The sequence below is a fragment of the Anolis carolinensis genome, chromosome 4 (assembly GCF_035594765.1).
Source record: "Anolis carolinensis isolate JA03-04 chromosome 4, rAnoCar3.1.pri, whole genome shotgun sequence".
NCBI classification, from domain to species: domain Eukaryota; kingdom Metazoa; phylum Chordata; class Lepidosauria; order Squamata; family Dactyloidae; genus Anolis; species Anolis carolinensis.
The window spans coordinates 210,858,393-210,879,431 of record NC_085844.1 but is presented as its reverse complement, the minus strand read 5'-3'; the positions used below and the strand labels follow the sequence as shown (position 1 = coordinate 210,879,431).

At 42.8% G+C, this 21,039-nt stretch overlaps 2 protein-coding genes across 3 annotated transcripts in view; one reads left to right on the top strand and one right to left on the bottom strand.

The window, feature by feature from the left end:
- The window catches only part of tnnt2 (troponin T2, cardiac type), a 163,356-nt gene extending 153,799 nt beyond the window's left edge, over nt 1-9,557 (top strand). The window contains exon 12 of the mRNA XM_062978698.1: nt 8,789-9,557. Coding sequence (XP_062834768.1) covers nt 8,789-8,801 — 13 coding nt within the window. The 3' untranslated portion in view covers nt 8,802-9,557. The remainder of the gene's footprint in view (nt 1-8,788) is intronic.
- The window catches only part of igfn1 (immunoglobulin like and fibronectin type III domain containing 1), a 79,531-nt gene that overhangs the window by 8,358 nt on the left and 50,134 nt on the right, over nt 1-21,039 (bottom strand). For both annotated transcript variants that reach the window (XM_062978692.1, XM_062978693.1), the window contains 9 exons: nt 19,445-19,741; nt 17,572-17,871; nt 16,132-16,305; nt 15,636-15,764; nt 13,768-14,070; nt 13,167-13,255; nt 11,349-11,544; nt 9,889-10,188; nt 2,408-2,734 (listed from right to left, as the gene is read on the bottom strand). In XM_062978692.1, coding sequence (XP_062834762.1) covers nt 2,408-2,734; nt 9,889-10,188; nt 11,349-11,544; nt 13,167-13,255; nt 13,768-14,070; nt 15,636-15,764; nt 16,132-16,305; nt 17,572-17,871; nt 19,445-19,741 — 2,115 coding nt within the window. The remainder of the gene's footprint in view (nt 1-2,407; nt 2,735-9,888; nt 10,189-11,348; nt 11,545-13,166; nt 13,256-13,767; nt 14,071-15,635; nt 15,765-16,131; nt 16,306-17,571; nt 17,872-19,444; nt 19,742-21,039) is intronic.

Below are 21,039 nucleotides of genomic sequence, written 5' to 3'. Positions count from 1 at the left end.
GGGTTGTGGAGACAGTATGGCGGCTGCAACGGTACTGGATGTGGAGGGCAGACGCAGGAGCATGGCGTTAGTTCTGCCGGTGAGCTTGAGTGGGGGTGGAAGTGGCTTGACCCTGTTGTTTCGGGGTTTGAGCCAAATGGTGGAGCTGCTGTTGGCTTTTGTGGCTCGAAACCGCAGACCGCCTGAAGCCTTGGTGTCGAAAGGACTGAGGCGGGAAAAGGCAAAAACGATGAGGGAACCAATGGGTGCGCTGGGCGTGGGGCTGTTCGACTCCACACTTGGAAGTCAGAATCTTAAAGTCATGGTTAGATTTGAGCTTGTCATCAGTTCCAGCATTGAAGAGCCCCAATGCATCAAAAGGTAAGTCCTCAATGACCTGTCTAGAGGATGAGGAGAGACCCGATGACCTCAGCCAGGAATGCCGATGAATGGCAACTGCGTCGGCAATCATTTTTCCAGCGATGTCACAATTATGTTTTGCCATCTGAATTTGATGGTGGGCTAAAGAGTTTGCCTCTTGCTGAAGCGTGGTAAGATCCGAATGATCTTCGTCGGAGAGCTTCGCAAAAAAAGGTTGGGCCTTTTCCCAAAATATTTGTTGGTAAGCGCCTATACAAGCCTCATAGTTCTCCATCCTGCAGAGGAGGAGGGCACCAGAGTAAAGTTTACAACTGACAGCGTCAAACCTTTTGCCTTCTCTGTCAGCCGGAGTATTGGACTGGTGACCGGAAGACTGGGAGGCCTTGACAACCATCGAGTTAGGATCTGGATGGTGTTTAAGCCATTCCATGGAGTCGTTGTTGGTACGGTAACAGGCCTCGATCTTTTTCAAAGTGGGCAGTATCGAAGATGATGTCTTCTAAGAAGCTTGGATAACATCCAGTAAATAAGGCAGAAAAGGTAGTAGGGTAGCTGGGGGGGGGGGGGCTGGGCTTGGACCCTTTTGAAAACAGGGTTGGTCACAGCCTTGGAAGTCTGCTTGATTTCCATCCCTAGGGTATCAGCCATTCTGACCATCTGATCAGAGAAGGCACAGACGTTGTCTGTCGGGGAGGGGGGTCGACTTCGTAATCGTCATGAGGGGGCGAGAGGTTGAGGCCCAAAGAGACGACAGAGGCCGAAAGGATGGATTCGGGACGATCGACGTCGAGCTCATTGTACTCGGCACCTTGAAGGGACCGAGGAGGAGAGGAAAGCACAGTTTCTGGAGGAGGCATAACCTCAAGAGCAGGAGCAGCAGGTGGCCGAGGGTCTTTGGAGGCCGAGGCTTGAACCGCTTGGGCTAAGCGGACCGTTTGTCTTCCCCGTTCTGGAGTTGAGTGCGGGGGGAAAAGCTGCTGGCGAGATTGCCGACATTCCGAGGAGGGTTCCGGCACTGGTACCCTGACCACTGTTTGGGTAGAGTAGTGGGATGAGTCCTGTATTTCACCTTCAGACAACTGCTGATGGGGGGCGGACTGAGAAGCAGCTCGAGGTTGTTAGGCCGGTTGAATGGGGGAGGATCTTCTTGATGAAGTTGCCGAGGAAGAAGGAACAGCTCTCCACGAGGAAGCCAAAGAAGAAGAACGCTGAGTCATCCACCTCTTCGCTGGTAGTCGTTTAGGGGGCGCCCTCATAGATTTACCAGGTGTTGGTGGAACTGGGCCGACCACCGCCAAGTCGGACTGGGCGCATCGAGATTCCTCTTGGGCTCTCTTAAAAGCGATCTTTATGACTGAGCTTGAAGGCGGGGAAGCCACATGGGAGCAAACCAATGTCGCTGAAGCCAAGGAACTCGAAGTCGAGGAGGGCTCATCCTGCCTGACCGAGTCGATACCGTAGGTGTAGTCACCATGCATGGCGGCTTCGAAGGCTTAGCCGCTTTGAAAGATCTGGAGACCCTGGAGGAAACCGAAGGCGCCTTGTCGACCGCTGTCAACATCGCTGTCGAGGTGGAAGCTGTGGGATCTGGCACAAGCGACCTTTCATAGAGTGCCGCCCTAAGTCTGGCCACTCTGTTTTTCCTTGCCTGGGCCGTGAGGGCTAGGCAGAAGCGGCAAGTACCGACAACATGGGCCTCGCCAAGGCAAAGAAGACACTTGGCGTGGCCGTCTGAGTCAGGAATCTTAGCGGCACACTGAGTGCAGCGCTTGAAGCGTGTGGTAGACATCAGAAGAATGAAGAGTCTGAAGTGAGCTTTGCAGCGGGAAGCGGACTGGGGAGCGGACGCCCAGGGCTGCCTTATATGCCCTGCGGGGAGATGGGCGTGGTTACCACAAAAATTCAAACTTTAGCTTGGAAGAGTTTCCGTTGGAGCCTGCGCAGGCGCAGCCTTCTCCATTAGTGTGCATTCACAGAGTACACGAAGAGAAAGTTAAATGATAATATGCTGCATGCAAGTGACAGACCTCCATTGTTTTCAGCTTACCTTTTATGCTAAGTCCAGCTTTGCTACTTGCTTCACCTAGCTCATTGGTGGCCACCACCATGTATTGGCCAGCATCTGAGGCTGCAACTCCTGGGATCACCAGCGAACAGACTCCAAGGTCATTTTTGCTGAAGAAGGTTGGATCTTTGGAGATGTTCTTGCCATCTTTGTACCACGTTACCTTAGGTGATGGATAGCCAGTCACAGCACAACTCATGTAACAATCAAATCCCAAAGTCACTACATGAGGTTTCAGTTGAACAAGGAATCTTGGAGGTTGTTTTTGGTTGATTCCCTTGTACTTTGGAAGCTTGACTTCAAACTTACCTGTATTTGACATAAAAATAAATTCAGGGTGCATATTATGTTGACATATAATCCAATACACAACTGTTAATGTTCCGTCCCCCAGGACGATGGTTTGCCTTACTTATTGGTCGTTTGTTTGTTTTCCCTCCTTTGCATTCTGTTTCAGCCTCTGGCTGCAAAGGCCTAGGAAAAGTGGCTTGGAATCTGCAAAAGCTGGCTGCAGTTTTCTTTGCAGTGATTGGTCAAAGAGTGCAACATCTTAGGACCGCCCTTTTTACCAGGGTCTAGTCTCCATTTTGGAGTTTCATTCTGGCTATTGTCTTCCAACGTGCTGGAGCTGTGCAAGGCTAACTGGGACAAATCATCCTCAAAACCAGGCCAATCTAAGCCTATCCAAATTAGATAAGTATTGAATTATATTGATCTGGAATAGGAAATCTAGTTATAGGAGCAGGGTTATTCTGTCGCTTCTAGAACTAATCTTTGCTGTAAAGATAGGGAAGGAAAGAGTTTCTCCTTCTAATATAGGCAGCGTGATTAGGGTATAGTGGTTTTATAATCACCTTTGCTTTCTGGAACCAGGGATAATTCTGTACCTAAAACCTATAGAAATTTGTTTCATTTTCTGCAACTTTAAGATCTGTGCCAGGTTTACAACCTTGTATGAATAAACATCCTTTTTTGAAGTTATCCAGACTCAGTCGTTCAATATCTATAGGACAGCTTATAGGGATTTGCAGTTCGCCCGGATAAAGGACAGCACGTTTCAGTTTTATAGTTTTTTATTGTCCGGCGGACGGCACAGTTTTGAGGACGATCAGCGGTTTTTCCGCTTCAGCTAGCTTGCACGGCTTTATAGTTTTTTATAGTTTAGGAAGTTTTAGTATAGGCTGCGGCTTTTCCGCCTGAGCTCAGTCTGCATACCTAAAGACTCTACCAGCGTCTGAGGCAGTGGAGCCCGCTCTCAGACCTGCAGGAGTCAAATAGTGGGGCTCTATTTCCTTGCTATTTGGCTCGCGTGTGCGCACGTAGCCCAGTGGCTTTCTGGGTTTGCACAGGCTGTGCAGTTCCCAGCAACGTCCAGGGCTCCCTCGGCGGTAGACCTCGAGCCGCGGAGCACCAGCGACAGTTCTTTGGCTGGCTCTGAGGCGTGGAGCCCACCAGAACCAGGCTAGAACCTGGACAGGCCTGGCAACGCTGCTGCGAGTTCGGCCGGAGCACTCAACCGGCTTTGACAGCCTCTTCATCAGGAGTTCGGCCGGAGCACTCGGCCGGCTTTGACCTGCCTCATGGTCCGGCGGTGGTGACCTGCCTCATCGTCCTGCGGTGGTGACCTGCCTCATTGACCTGCGGCGGTGACCTGCCTCATCGTCCTGCGGTGGTGACCTGCCTCATCGTCCTGCGGTGGTGACCTGCCTCATCGTCCTGCGGTGGTGACCTGCTTCATCGACCTGCGGTGGTGACCTCCCTTCACAGCGGGGAGGAGGCGTCTCTTCTCTCCTCCTTTCCAAAGCCAGCCTCGGTGCTCCTTCGGCGGCAGGCCTCGAGCCGCAGAGCACGAGGTGCTTGAAAATTTGGCGAAGTCGCCATTTTGGCAGTTTACGTCACTCGGGCAAGGGAGGTATCAAGTGGCAAGTTGCTGTCAGTTGACATTTTGCAGCTTGCCCACCAAAGTCTGGCGCCAAAGGTCACAATCTTTGTAAAGTATAGTTACTTAGTGATATATATTGCTATGGTTAAGTGCTGTGAATTGTATTATATATTGAATTTGCTTTTATTGTAAATTTACTTGCAGGTATATTGCATTTGCCTTTGTTGTAAATTTACTTGCTATTAAGAATACATAATGTCTATGCAATTTCAAGATGATACAGATGGCGTACCTCCTTCTGAGGCTGAAAGTAGGAATGAAAGGCCCCAAAGGATAAAGCACCCTTCAGCCAAAATGCTAGCCCATCTAATAGACGAAAAGGAGCTCCTCCATGTGAGGTTAGGTTCGGCATGGGAGCGAATTGTAACATTGATGGTCAGAATTGAGAGCTTGGGTATTACAAGGGTGCCATCCATATTACAGACAGACCTTGAAGAGACCTTCGGTCTCTGGAGGGGTTTGGTGTCTAAGATAGTCCAGGTCCTCGAGCGCATTAACGCCAAGGATTCAGAGTTAGAAATAGTGAGTGTCTTAGCTGACACTAATGAGAAAGAAAATAAGGTGAGGGCAATTCTAGATGCCTTGGAATTTAGTTCTCCACCTGTTAATCTAAGGTCTGAGCCAAAAGGAAATCAGTCTTCCTTATGCAGCCATGAGACCAATCTTTTAAAATCACCTGCTGTGGCACTTAGTCTTAAGTCCAACCGCTCTAGCCAGGTATCTAAACTAAGGGAGTGTGCATCATCTAAACATAGCCACTCTAGCAAGTCTTCTGCTGCTGGGAGTGCCATCTCTTCCCTAGCTGCCTTGCACATTAAGGAGGCTGCACGTCTGGAGCTAAAGAGCAAGGTAGCGGGGGCGGAGGCTGATGCTAAGGCAGCTGATCTCACCCTTCCCTTTAAAGAAGAAGAGCAACGACTGCAAATAGAACAGGCCCGTAGACAAAGCGAAATGCAAATAGAACAGGCCCGTAGACAAAGCGAAATGCAAATAGAACAGGCTCGTATAGAGATGCTTAGAATAAAGATGGATGCTACTGCCAAAAAGGTAAAAGCTGAGACTTTGGCCAAGGTCCTAAGTGGGCAACTCACAGAAGAAAATGTAAGTCAGTTGCCAATGCAGGACCCTTCCTCCAAGGTGCTTGTGCACCTTAATAGTTTAAACAGCCAGCTTTCTGACGAGGAACATGAAGACTTCTCTCTTCGGTCAGAACAGGGCCCTAAAGTTGCCTTCGGGTTGCCTAAAGTTCAGAGCATTATAGCGGGGAGCTCGTCTTTGCTCAGGTTGCCTGTGCCTCCTACTAAGATTCCTGAACAGTCAGCCAAACCATCAAAGCCTACCACCAATTGGGCCCTACAAGCAAGTCCAAAGGGAACCATCGGTCCATCTACAGACGATGTCATCCCTCCAAAAGACCAAAGGTCGACGCAAGGAGTATGGTGGGATTTCTCCCCACAGCAGCCAACGCCACACTTGTTCCCGTCGACGCCAGAATCCCAACTCGTCTCGATCCTTAGAAGTCCCAAAAGAGACCTCAAAGACAAGGGAGTTGAAAAGTTTTCAGACAAGCCTGAAGAGTTCCTTCTCTGGAAGGTTACCTTCAAGAGGGCAATTAGAGACTTAAAGTTGTTGCCTGAAGAAGAGCTGACCCTGCTAGGCGCCTGGTTGGGTCCAGCATCATCTTCTCAAGTTAAGAGAATATATTCAGCCCACGTAGCCGATCCCGACAAAGCCCTGGAAAAGGCCTGGGCCAGGTTGCAGCAGAGGTATGGGGCCAGCACAGAGATTGAAGCATCTCTTATGGACAAGCTCCAAAGGTTCCCAGCTTTGAAACTCAAAGACTTCAAACTCTTGTGGGACCTCAGCGATCTCCTTACGGAATTAGAGTCGGCCAAGGAGAATCCAGAACTGCCCGGTTTGAAGTGCCTCGATCAGCACCTGTCCCAGAGGCAGATCTTGACCAAGCTGCCCTTCACTTTGCAAGAACGCTGGGGACAGGAGGTCTTCAACTACAAGGAGGCCCATTCTCAGGCGTACCCTCCATTTTCTCATTTGGTCCAGTTCATCACCAGGGCAGCCAGAGAAAGGAATGATCCACAGACGGGCCTCCCCACCTTATACCAAGGGACCCAGCCAGAGAAGGCACCTGAAGTGGACAAGAAACCACCTAGAGAGGCCAATAGACCTGTCAGCGTAAAGGCAGTCGAAATTCAACACAAGACTGACGAACCCAGGTCGGAGGTAAAGGAGTTGCTTTGCCCTATTCACCAAAAGCCTCACAGCTTGGCCAACTGCAGGGAGTTTAGTAGAAAGACATACAAAGAAAGGCAACAGCTAGTTCAAAAGCAGGGAATCTGCTTTAGATGCTGTGGAGCAACTCCACACTTTGCATCCAACTGCAAAGAAAACATCAAGTGTGAGAAATGCAACAGCCTCAAGCATTGCACCGCAATGCACAACTCCAATATCATCTCCCACCCCAAAGAGAACGCTTCACCAAAAGAAAGGTCAGCAGTCGAAGACACCGACAAGCCAGCCGCACCAGAGATGCAGGTGGAAGTTTCAGCAGTCGCCTGTACAGAGCTGTGTTCTGACTCGCACCAGTACAGAGTTTGTCATCCTATCTGCCTAGCGGATGTATATCCAGCCAAGAGCCCTTGGCTTAGAAAGAGACTCTATGTGGCCCTGGATTCACAGAGCGACGCCTCCCTGGCTACTCCAGAGTTCTTCCGCATGTTTGACCTTAAAACCAAGATGGTCGACTACACTATGACTACGTGTGCAGGAAAAAAGAAGTTGCAGGGTCGCATAGCATCTGGCTTTGTTGTCTCCTCTTGCGACCAGAAGAGACAGTTCAAGTTGCCAGACCTGATTGAGTGTTCCTCCATCCCTCGGAACAGAAAACAAATTGTAACTAGAGAAGTTGTGGAGGCTCATCCACATTTGCGACGGTTAAAGAATGCTATACCAGCCTTTCGGCCAGATGTGGACATTGCCCTTTTGCTTGGCTCGGACTGCCCGAGCTTGTTCTGTGTGAACGACCAAGTTAAAGGACCTCCAGGTGCACCTATCGCACAACAATTGCCATTAGGCTGGACAGTCATAGGCCCAGTGTGCATAAACAAGATGCACCCACCATCGTCGTTGGACTCCAATCAAGCACAGGTGCTTAAAGGTGGACGTCCTACACTTGTGCGCAGTTGCCTAAGTCATATCTCAGTCTACTGCCAAGCAATAACTCCAGAGTATTCCTCCATCTTCAAAGTCTCTGAGAGAGACGAAGCCACAGCGCTCTCGAAAGATGAGCAAAGGTTTTCGGACATTATGAATGCTCAAGTCTCACGAAGTGCAGAGGTGAAAGCCTGCAAATCAACCACAGAAATCAAGATGGGCCAAAGATCTTGCCTGGAACCACACCGTTTTGAACGTTTTTCGGAGTGGCACAGTCTTCTTAGAGCAGTTGCTAGGCTTATACATCGCTTAGTCTGCAAAGATAGTCAGCCTTTGCAAGTTCAGGACATGTTGAAGGCTAAGGGAGTAATATTCAGGTCAGTTCAGAGGCATGAGTTTAGTCTAGAAATAGCCAGGTTAGAACAAGGGCTTGACACCCCCAGTCGGAGTTTCTTGCATGAGTTAAACCCATTTCTAGGCAAGGAGGGTATTTTGAGAGTTGGAGGAAGGTTAGCCAAAGCTAAACTCAAGGCGTGCATAAAAAACCCCATCATCATACCCCCTAATAGTCACACTACATTGCTGCTCGTTCGGCATCACCATGAAAGGATCCATCATCAGGGTAGAACTCTGACTGAGGCGACCCTTAGAAATGAAGGCCTGTGGGTGGTAAATGCTAAAAGTTTGGTCAGCAGTGTTATTTTTAAGTGTGTCAAATGTCGGCGACTCAGACGTAACTGTCAAAGTCAGTTAATGGCAGAACTACCTCAGGATAGGACTTTGACAGACCCACCCCTTTCCCATGTGGGAATCGATGTGTTTGGTCCTTGGGAGGTTGTCACTAGGAAAACCAGGGGTGGTGTTGTAAATAACAAAAGATGTGCGGTTTTGTTTACTTGTTTGTCAGTACGAGCTGTCTATATAGAGGTTGCAGAGGGAATGGACACTTCATCATTCATAAACGCATTGAAAAGGTTCATAGCCCTCAGAGGGCCAATTAAGTTAATTTGGTCGGACTGTGGCACCAATTTTGCATGTGCAGACCTTAGCCAACCACTTCTGGAAGAGGTGGAAGGCCGAATACTTAAGCCAGCTTCCAACCAGAAGACTCTGGCAAACCCCAAAGGACAATGTCAAGGTGGGAAACCTTGTGTTGCTAAAGGACAAAGACTTGCCCCGCTATGCCCGGCCTATGGGCATTATACTAAAGACCTTTCCTTGCCCTGATGGTAAGGTTAGAAAAGTTCAGGTAAAGGCTCATAGTAAGGACAAAATGTCTGTCCTGGACAGACCAACCAGCAATCTCGTGTTGCTTATTGGAGATGTTTAAAGTTCTAGTGTTTTATTGTTGTGTATACAAAGGTGTTTGTATGTTTTTGATTGGTAAATTCCCACATCCTGGGAATTTAGCGGGGAGTGTTCCGTCCCCCAGGACGATGGTTTGCCTTACTTATTGGTCGTTTGTTTGTTTTCCCTCCTTTGCATTCTGTTTCAGCCTCTGGCTGCAAAGGCCTAGGAAAAGTGGCTTGGAATCTGCAAAAGCTGGCTGCAGTTTTCTTTGCAGTGATTGGTCAAAGAGTGCAACATCTTAGGACCGCCCTTTTTACCAGGGTCTAGTCTCCATTTTGGAGTTTCATTCTGGCTATTGTCTTCCAACGTGCTGGAGCTGTGCAAGGCTAACTGGGACAAATCATCCTCAAAACCAGGCCAATCTAAGCCTATCCAAATTAGATAAGTATTGAATTATATTGATCTGGAATAGGAAATCTAGTTATAGGAGCAGGGTTATTCTGTCGCTTCTAGAACTAATCTTTGCTGTAAAGATAGGGAAGGAAAGAGTTTCTCCTTCTAATATAGGCAGCGTGATTAGGGTATAGTGGTTTTATAATCACCTTTGCTTTCTGGAACCAGGGATAATTCTGTACCTAAAACCTATAGAAATTTGTTTCATTTTCTGCAACTTTAAGATCTGTGCCAGGTTTACAACCTTGTATGAATAAACATCCTTTTTTGAAGTTATCCAGACTCAGTCGTTCAATATCTATAGGACAGCTTATAGGGATTTGCAGTTCGCCCGGATAAAGGACAGCACGTTTCAGTTTTATAGTTTTTTATTGTCCGGCGGACGGCACAGTTAATATTGATTTTGTAAGAGTTGCAACAATTTATTGTGTGTTTATTATTCTAGTAGGCAAAGTTACTGGAGGGCCAATAACAAGGAAGGGCAACTGCCTTGATTCTGATTGTTGTATGAAGATAGTGCAGAGAAGAGTTGTGTCTGTTAGGTTGAACTCACTAGAGGAAAAGTGAGATATAAATGTAATGCATCAATAAATTAAATTGTATTTACCCCTTTCTTTGTGAATGCTCCAGGGCTGCACAGTTTCAGAAGGCTCACTTACTCCCATATAATTTTTTGCTAGAACTCTGAAGAAATAGTCCCGGCCTGGGACAAAATTTGCAACAGTGCACTTGTTGGTGTATATCAGATCAGCCACCATATTCCACGATCCTTTGCTGGAGTCACGTCTCATTACCATATAGTTTAGATTTCTGTCTCTCTTTTCTGTTGGGGATGGCTCCCACATCAGAGTCACTGTATCAGGGACTCTTTCAACAAGCTGTATAGGGCCAGGAGCTTCTGGGACATCTGCAAACAGAAAGCAAGTAACATCTGGAGGCATTGTCTGAACTTTTGAGATGGGGCAACTGGATAATATATACATTATAAAAGTTACAAATTTATTGAAGAAAAATGCCATCTTCTACAAAGCTAACAGAAGGCTATCCTCAGATTCATTTATCCATGAATATCTGACTGATCTGAACTTTAGAGAGAAGAAAAAGGTGGGCACATACTATTTAGGAGTGCATCTTCATTTTTTCTCCTGCAACTGAAATGATCAAGTGAATCACAGCCCCACTTTCTTCCTTCCCTACAAGAGCTTGACAGCTGCTAGGCAGTGGGAGGATGCGGAATTGCACATAAAGAGTTATGCCCACTTGCAGGGTCTCTGTCAACATGCATTTTGTTCAGAATAGTTGATGGGATTGGTGGATTGTTTAAAACCACCCACCCCCAGCAATATATATTTCTTAAAATTAGAGATATCTTTTTTTCCTCTTAAAAATAATTTTCTGTAGAAAACCTGGTTTGTCAATGATGCCTAGCTACCGGTAACAATTTTTCAGATAGCCTCACAATACAATAGCCTACACCAGGTTGCTACAATCAATACTTTAATTTTGTCAACTGCTCCCCTTATTAAACGTGAAGACATAAATGGATTGATAATCTTCATAATGTTATTATTTGTTTCAGTTTGTTACATTTTTACACTGTAAGAGGTAGGGATAAGGAGGATTCAGCTTAAAGAATCTTTTGAGCTTCCATATGGAAAGGTGCCAATCTTCACACTCTTTGTCTCCCAGGCAGAAATGCCTGTTGACAGTTGGTACAACTGTTTTTGTAAACTGTAAACCAAGGGGCTGACAGACCGTGATGACTTGTGGTTGGTGTCTTATTCCATTGCTGACAGTTGCCCCAAAAGGCCTGCTGTGGTATGTACTCCATAATCCTTTTTTTGGCAGTGCTTAATATGCTGACTTGTCACATCTAAATACTCCACAGGCCATATCCTCAGAATATCAATAGACACATCTGTATGGGTGACATCTCTCTAACCTGCTTACATAACAGAGTGTTATTTAAATAACAAAGGATTGTTATTTAATCAGGAATTCAACCAATTTTCAAGGCAAGTGATCACAGTTAGTACATGCACCCTTGTAAGCTGACTCCATCTTTACCTAGAACTTGAACTAGGAAGCTGAAGGTCTCTTTTTTCCCATGTTCAGATTGCAGGACAATGGAATAATGCCCGCTGTCAGAAAAGTCAGCTGCTGGTATAATAAGTTGGCTCACACCTTCTCTTGTGGCAGTTGTGGCCTTTGCAGTGAGAACATGCCCATCTTTTAGCCAATGCACTTCAGAAGGTGGGGAAGCCTGTCAAGTGGAAAATAGGTAATTGGCTTATGCTCCTTTTTAATAGAATATACAGGTTACATAGACATGAGATGGTCACTTGTAATTTGCAGAAGCTACTTGATTTCCACATCATGGCTGTAGGCTGTAAATATGTGCTGACAGGAAAATCAATTTTCTCCTGAGGCTTGTTACCTAACGAACAGCGAGAGCTTTGTAATAAGAGCACAAGGACTCAGAGGTAGCACTGCAAAATATGGGTTACTCAGAACTTAGAAATTATTTTTTTGAGAAGTACGACCTTCAAAATCCTCCAGCCACCAATGGTGAATTGTAGCATGACTAGATTCTGAGAGCTAGAGTTCAAAAAGTAATTTTTACAAAACCTTATGGAACACAAAAACAAACGCTTGAATTACACTGCTTCTCAAAAGGTTTTTTCTTTTTTTATGTGTGAAACCCAGGACATAAAAAATAAGGTACATTTATATAAAGGTAAGTTACTTTTCTGAAAATGTGGTAGTTTTTTCAAGGGTCAGACCACACACATTTCATGAGATGGATCAAGCCCATTGTTATGTGTCTTCAAGTCAACTTCAGTTTTCTGGGGCTGCGTTGTGGCTAGATGTGGTGAAAGGATGCTTCAAATTGCCCTCCCCTTAGTATGAGAGACTGAGTTGCCCAAGATCACTGGATGGATTTTGTTGATTAAGCAAGTAATCAAATGTAGTCTCCCAGTATCCTAGTCCAACACTCAAATCACTACACCACCTTGACCTTGCAAATCAAACATCAATTGATCATCCTTAAGTTCATACAAAGTCACTTCTCTTTACACTTTTCCTTAGTCATTTCTATATGACTAAGATCTAATAGCTATAACTTATGGTCATATTCCAGAGGAAACTATATCAGTTAGTTTGCTGAAGTTTCCCATTCAAAATCAGTAGAAACTTAAGATTTCTGTATTTAGCTTTATCAAACAAGGGCTTCTAGATTCACTTCTACCAGTGAAGAAATACTCTGTATTCAAGATAGAAATCTTTAGATGGAATAAATTCAACTGAAACACATTGAGCAAATAAACAAATTATAGGGACCTTATCACATTAAGTGAGGGATTCCCCACTTAACCGTGGTGAATCCATGGGGTCCCATCAGGGAGTGTGGAAAACCCGTTGCTTCACATCGCCTGACTTACCACCAGCCCAATCCTATGGGGGAAATTGGTATCCCCCCATTGTAGCAAATACAACATGGGAAGCCTTCTATGTTGCCATAGTGGCAATGTACACCACTTGCTCTCCCCTTTCACCACAGTGCCCATTCGGAAGTAGATGTATGTTGTGTAATGGGCTCAATTGCTAAAGGAGAGAGCAAGCAGCATGCGATGGGCAAATTGCTCTGTCTGATGAGGTTGTAAAAGTGTAGCAGTGCTATGGATCACTCACCATGGGGAAAATGTTTTCAGCATCCCCATGGTGAATGTAAAGTGACACAAAAATTACTTATAAAAAGAGTCTAGAATTTGTACAATATAAGGTTTGCTAGTTATATAATGAACTTTCTAAGAAAAGAAACTGATTTACTTACTTATTTACTATGGTAAGAATAGACAACATAAACATAGACATTTCACTTACTTCAAAGGGAATGCGTACACGAATGGTATCCCCTGCTTTTACAATCATAAAGCTTTTGACAGTGTCCTTTACTAAGACCTTGGGTTGAACTGAGAAAAAAGAATATATTATACATTTCACCTTATATTATATAGCAAAATATAACATACTACTATAAATACATGGAATGGTGAGAAAAATTGGCTGCAAATATTCCACAACAAGCACCACTCAGTTTGAATGGTCATGAATACTGAATTGCCTTCTGCAAATAATTTGATTATCCTGAACTCTTGTGAATAAGTCATGTTATATTATGGAGAAATCTCTTAATCCAGTGGTGTTTCTATATTTGCTGAATTATTAGGAAAAACCGCTTTCAACTCCATAGTAGATTTATCGCAGGGTTGCCACAAGCTGGAAAAAACTTGTTATGCCTAGTAGCCATTGAGTACTGTATTGTCCATAAATTTATTTAGTGACCAAAATGAAAAAAGTGAATCAATAATTGCATAATTCCAGAAGATTAACAGTAGCAGTTGCAAGCATGGAAAATCACTTATATGTTGTATTTCTGAATAGGTTCTGTCGTAGATCTTCAAATGCCAAAATGTTTACTTACCAATGGGAGGTATAGTTTGGACATAACTGTCAAGTTCTACAGGTTCACCAAACCCCCCATCATTAACAGCTCTCACCCGAAGGAAGTACATTTCCCTGGGTTTTAGTCCTCTAACAATATATGCTGTCATTGGTATTGGGAGGGCATTACATTGGGTCCACTTCAGCATATCAGTGTGTCGCATTTCTACAATATAGCCTTTTACAGGACTTTCTTCTTCTGTCCCTGGTTTTGTCCATGACAATGAGATACTGCAGTAGTCAGTATTCACCACCTTAAGATCCTTCACTGGACCAGGAGGCTCTGAAAAGAAAAGATGAATACATATCCAAAATTGAAAATATGTTTGTATTTAAAGTTTGTATCCACTATTTGTCTTTGTTTTATTACTAGTAGTATATTACTTTATCATTTAATGACAGCAAAATGTTTAAATCATTTATAATCTAGTGGAAGATGTAATTTTTCATTTATCCTACCTTTCTGGCATTCATTCGTTATTTTTTGCCTTGCTTTAATAAATTTTCTTCATCATAATTTACTGACACCCACACCATTCCTTCTACAATGTAAAGTTTTAATAAATGTAACATCTGTTTCCAATTTTGTATTTAACATTTCATCTTAGGCATTGTTTCATGGTCTGTTCTGTGGGTACAATTAGTAACGATTTGTACTATCTGCACATTCGTCATTCAGGGTGCTTCCAGATGACACTTAAACCCGCTTCAGAGCAAGTTTAAGAAACCCACTCCAAAATGGGTTTAAGCCTCTTCCCCCCCACAAAAAAGGGCTTTCCCAGTAGGGTGGCTTCAGGGTTATTGGGTAATTACTGGGGTGGTACCCAGTTACCTCAACCCCCACCCCTACAAAAGCCCTAAAAACTTGCCAGGCTGCCATTAGGCCTTCCTGTACACCTCCTGGAACATACCAATGATGTGTGAGGAGGCTGGGAAAGGAGCAATTCCCCTCTATTTCCTGGTGCATCATTGCTACATTCCAGGAGGTGTGAAGGCCTAATGCTGGCCTGGTAAGTTTTTAACTGTTTTAGCACTTTTGGGAGTGGGGGGTGGGAAGGGGGTGGGTGCTGTCTCGCATTTCTGGGCTCCAGGAGCCCAAAAGATGTAAGATGAGTATGGGGACTGGCCTCCAGGTAGTCCCAGGACTACCCCGTAGTCTGTCTCCACAGGGCCCATAGCCCATTAGAACCAGGCCTTTCAGGAAGACCCAGATCTAATGGACTATCTAATTAATTCAAAGTACAGCAGAATTTTCCTGCTTTGTCTCGAATTTGGACACCTCCAGTAAAAGTGCGAGAGCTCACACATTTTGGGCTCTGTCTGGATGGGCCCTCAGAGATGCTAATTTGGCAGGACTGAGGCCCCATCTACGCTGCTATATAAAATTCAGATTATCTGCTTTGAACTGGATTATATTAGTCTATATTGCCATATAACCCAGTTCAAAGATGATAATCTGGACTTTATATGACAGTGCAGATGGGGCCTTAGATAGGTAAATGGATGCCAATATGCTGTAATTTAAATTTGATACTACAATTTAAATTTGAACAATGGTGCTTATCAAGTGATCAGTTATGAGGGTAGGGAAAATTTTGTGTAAAACATCACTTTGGTCCCATTTACACTGCCATATATTCCAATTTCTGAATGAAGATTAACTACATTGAAGTGGGTTATATAGCAATATGGACTCATATAATCCAGTTCAAAGCAGTCAATCTGCATTCTGAAACTGAATTCTATGGAAGTGTAGATCCAGCCATTCTATCTTGTGCTCTCCCCCAGTCCCTCATTTTCACTATGCTGTCCATAGAAGTTTTCTGTGCTGTGCTTTGTATTACTTACGCATGGGATCTCGAGCAAAAACAGCTTCTGAAGGTGCACTGGCTTCACCAGTTCCTGCACTATTAATAGCAGCCACACGGAATTCATACTGCAATCCTTCTTTCAGATCAGTTACTGTATACTTCTTCTCTGTAGAACAGAAAAATACAATGTGGAGTAATTACATTCCAAATATAGTGTGGTTTTCTACAATTGGACTATAATAGCTATTTGAACTGATCTTTGAACTGATCCCTCAAGGGAAATAATCCAAGAAAAACTGATTCAGAGAAATTCAGAATAAATTCTAATCAGACTAATTGTTCATGTACTGTACTATACATAAGTTTGTACAGTATAGTTGTTGAGTGCCTTACAGTCAATTGCAGTATATAATAGAAACCAACCTGTTATTATATCCCTCCAAAGCTAAACTAGTACACTAGAGGAGACTACCTGAATATTCAGACAAACGCTTTAGCCCACTGACTCTACTAGAAATGTATTAATCCATTACCTGTAATGGGCAAATCTGTGACAGGTATCCAGGTATTGCTGCCTTTCTTGCTTTTCTCAACTGTGTATCCCAAGATCCGAGAGTTTCCTGTCTTATGCGGTGCTGCCCATGAGAGTGTGATGGCACCCCTGTTGGCACTGATAATTTTAGGAGGAGCAGGAGGACCAGGAAAAACTAGGGAAAAAAGAACTTGTCTTAATTATTTTTTAAAAAATCCAATATTCTAAAATAAGAGTATTTTCTAAGAGACATTTTTCCTCAAATTGATCTCAAATCAATTTTAAGCAAATTGTCAATTAGAAAAGAAAAAAAAAATGCTATCATGGGAAGTGAGCAATGTTTTAAATATATCACTTGACAGGCATATTTCAGGTTCAAATTCATTCTGTTCTAGACCTTTCATTATTAATATGTTGCTGCAAAAATGGCAGGAACTATAAAGTGCAGTTATTTACTCAATACATTCTCATGTTATAGCAGGCTTGCTGAATAAACCACAGTGTGCATGTGCTGGTGTATATGCCTTGTGTTTACTATTTTGTCCTTTAGTCACTTGACTGAACAGAAGAACTAAAACTGCAGAAAGCTATTACTAAATATTAATGTTGCCTTTTGAAATCTGGGTTGTTGTTTGGTTTATAATTATTCTCACAAGCATTAATGATAAGTTCTCATACTCAAGGAGCCCCCGGTGGTGCAGTGGGTTAAACCCTAGTTCCGGCAGGACTAATGACTTGAAGGTTGGGTTGCTGACCTTGAAGACTGCTGGTTCAAACCCAACCCAGGGAGAGCGTTGATGAGCTCCCTCTATCAGCTCCAGCTCCATGCGGGGACATGAGAGAAGCCTCCCACAAGGATGGTAAAAACATCAAAAACATTTGGGCGTGCGCTGAGCAACGTCCTTGCAGATGGTAAATCCTCTCACACCAGAAGCGACTTGCAGTTTCTCAAGTCGCTCCTGACACAAACAAAAAATAAATCTCAAGTTTGTTTATTTGTAGAAGGCTTTGTTTATTCTTCAGTTGCTTTGGAAAGTTGGGAGTGAGGTGTCTGAATGTACTAACATGGAGTTCACACACACTGTGGATTACTTTCCTGAATTACCATGATCTGTAAACACATCCTCATATAGTATTACCTTTATTAATGGCGAACAGTTATCTTCATTTGTGGGGAGGCACACTAAGCTTCTGAAAAAGGCTTTTTTTACTTTTAAAAAGTCCAGAATTGAGATTGGACATTATTGTCTGTCACTGAGAACTTGTGGGTTTTTTCAGAGCTGAACTACCTGGAATGAAACTTCAGTTTGAAATGAAAATTAATTCTGGATAACTTTGAGCTACATTTCAATTGAGTGCTACAATTTTTTGAGAAGTGGAAGGGATATTAGTTGCTCTCATGACTGTTTGACAAACAAATATACAGAGAGGCCAGCATTACCTTTGGAAGCAGCCATCACTTCATCAGATTCAAGCACTTCACTGGTACCCTCTGCATTCACTGCCCTCACCCTGAAGTAATAACGTTTGTCTTGTTCTACTTTGTTGGTAGTGAAAATAGTACTGTTTCCAGTGGTTTCTCCTAATGTCACCCATGTCTTTCTGCCAACTTGCTGCCTTTCAATAACATAACTCTGAATTGGTTTGCCACCATCATCTCTGGGGGGCTTCCACTGGATGGTTATGCCACTTGTGGAACTCTCCACAACTTCTATGGGTCCGGTTGGTGGCTGTGGCTTATCTGAAATGAGAAACCATGTGAACATAATGAAAAGTTTTTGGTTCTGCCCAACAGTGAAATGTCTTCTTTGTCTCTCTTTTTCTCTTAAAAGAAGCTGGTAAAATCAACACAAGGGTTCCCAACTTTTATGAATGGAAGACAGGCCACAGAGAGATGAAAAACAATGAGCTTTCAATCAGTTTTGTAGCTTTTTATGTATAGAATATCAGTTCATTGGGACTGAAAAGCTCATACATTATTGTTGGTCATGTCTGTTTTTGCCATTTCCAAATGTGCAACTGTGTGTGGATATTACATTGTCCATGACTATTAAAATCCACCATCATTTTCACCATTTCATGCTTCATCATCATAACTGCTTGAATACTACTGATCCCTCACCAATCTGATATTTAATTATTGGTTTAAAATGTTGCATGTTCTTCTAATCAGCACTTCACATAGTGTCGAAAAAATGGCAAAAGGAGGAAGCCAAGTTGTATGAAAGGTCACTGAAGGAGCTGGGTTATGTTTAGTTTGGAGAATAGATGGTTAGACTGGGACATAGTAGCCACAGTTAAATAGCTGAAATGCTGTCATGATACCCTATGAGTATTAAACATTGTTTCACCATTTCATGCTTTATGAAAATAATTGCTTGAATAGTAGTGATCCCTCACGAAGTCACTCTCAGTTTAAAAGTAGTTTCAGTGCTTCCACTCTCATTTCTCAGCAGAACTCTTGGATTAGACAATTGATAAATTACGTAAGAAGTTGCGGGCTCCCTGTCCCCTGAACTTTAAGTGATCAAGTAAAAAAGAGTGCTATACAAAGAATTTTGGACATTGAAGCACAAAACGATATAGCCACCCTCAGTAAGGTTGCCAGCCTAAAATGGCTGAGTTGATATAAACATACTGTTCAAATTGCTAACTATCCAAAAATCCAAATGCCAAAACATTTTAGGGAAGTATTCACTCAAGCTAGATTTGATCAGCTTGAGACAATGGTCAGATACTGAAGATTTAACAGCATCCCTTATCATAAACGGATAGGTATCTATGAATCACTGGAAATTGAGGATATAGCACACATATTATTTGATTGTAAATTGTATGGTAAATTGAGAAGGTGAGGCACTTGTACCATGGTTCATATATCAAACGGACAATTCATTGGGAATCCCACATCAGAACAACATATTTTAGGTGTGGCCAAGATCCAAAAATAACATATAAAACAGCTCTGTTTTTAAGCAAAGCAACACATCTGAGAAACACATATGTGGGGCTGATTGGGGTAAATTGTAGGGGTGATATGGAAACATGATGTATAAATTCAGTTTTATCATATTTATTTACTGTATTGTTTTATTCAACTTACTATATGGTGTTTAAGCATGTTTTATCAAGCCTATTTGATACCGTGATATGGCCTAAGGGCTAATCAATAAATTTACTAGATGGTTAGGACAGGACATAGTAGCCACATTTAAATAGCTGAAACGCTGTCATAATACCCTATGAGTATTAAACGTTGTTTCACCATTTCATGCTTTATGAAAATAGCTGCTTGAATACTAGTGATCCCTCACCAATCACTATCAGTTTGAAAGTAGCTTCAGTGCTTCCACTCTCATTTCTCAGCTTCACTTTGTAATCCCCACAGTCCTTCCGGTTCGCACTGGATATGCAGAGCCGAGTGTAATTGTCTGAATACTCAGTGTTGATCCTGGCATCATCCAGAAGTTCACCCTCATCTTTTAGCCAAGATGATCTGATTGGCTTCTGGCCTTCAAATGGGATCTTCACTATAGCGTTCTTTCCTGCCTTTACTACTATAGGTTCCTTTTTCAGTTTTTCCAGAAGTTCAGAGTTGACATTTGGAGGATCTGCACATAGAAAAAAAGGTATGCTGTGTTATGTCAAAAATATGATGGAAGTTCTGTTTTTATTAATGTTGATCATTTCTAATAGCCCACAACTAAATCCACAACTATTTCCACCTTACATACAAGATGATGATGATAATAATAATAATAATAATAATAATAATAATAATAATAATAATAATTTATTTCTAGACCACCCTCTCTCCCCATGGGGACAGTTTACACACATATAAAAGGCAAGCATTCAATGCCATCATTAAGATCACACAACAACAACAAAAGTGCATAATACATAGTAAAAAAAACTTTTTACCAAAATTAAGATTAAAGTAATAAAAATACAACAAATTAAATAAAGCATAATTACACTTAAAAACACAATTGCACAAAAACCATATATAGTGGACAATTAAACAGCTAAAATGTAAACAGTACCTGACATTAATTGTGGATTAAAATAGCAGTTATTTTCATAAATTAAAAGGAATGATCTTTGTGGTAGTTTCCTTCTCAAGAAAAAAACCCGATATATTCCTTCACAGTATTCTTATATTCAAATACCTCATAATATTGTAATAGAACTATTCACAGGTGATTTTTTTTTGGGGGGGGGACAGGACTAGCTGTCTGGGGGACACTGACATTAAATTGGGTTTCTGTTCAAGAGAAACATTTTCTGTCCATAAAATTCTGGGGGGTGGGGGATCTGTGTACATAGTTGGCGTGTGCGATGCAAACAAAAATGGTTCTAAGCTGTGTTCAAAAGTAAGGGGCACTAGTGCTTCACTTCTAAAGTTGTTTCTGATTTTTTGGTTGTAAAGGATTTGGAACTCTAATGAAACTTACGAATCTTCATAAGTACAGTGTTAATGGCAGTTCCACATGTGCAATAGGAAGAACATCCCTGGCAGTGGAGCAACTTCAGGGGCTTATCTCTCCCTCATTTTTGAGCTATACTGACAAAACTTGCTACAGTGGTAAAACACATTTATCACTGTTAGCTAACCACATTTCAGAATGTTTGGCTTATCCATGGATTTTAGTGAATTTTTAAAGATTTTATTAAAATAACATTTTTAATAATAAAAGAAAATCTGTTCCTGGTTCGAAAGTGTTATTTCCTGTTTCATCGGGTGGTCTTTTCTTTGAAAGTAGTTTTTCTACTCCAGAAACTTTGTTTTTGTAGCAGAAACTGTGTTAAATTGGTGGACACTCAACAAAGCAAATGTGCTATATATAGGATGATGTCCTTTGCACAAAGACAACATTTTTACAGTGTAATAAACTTTCACAATGTT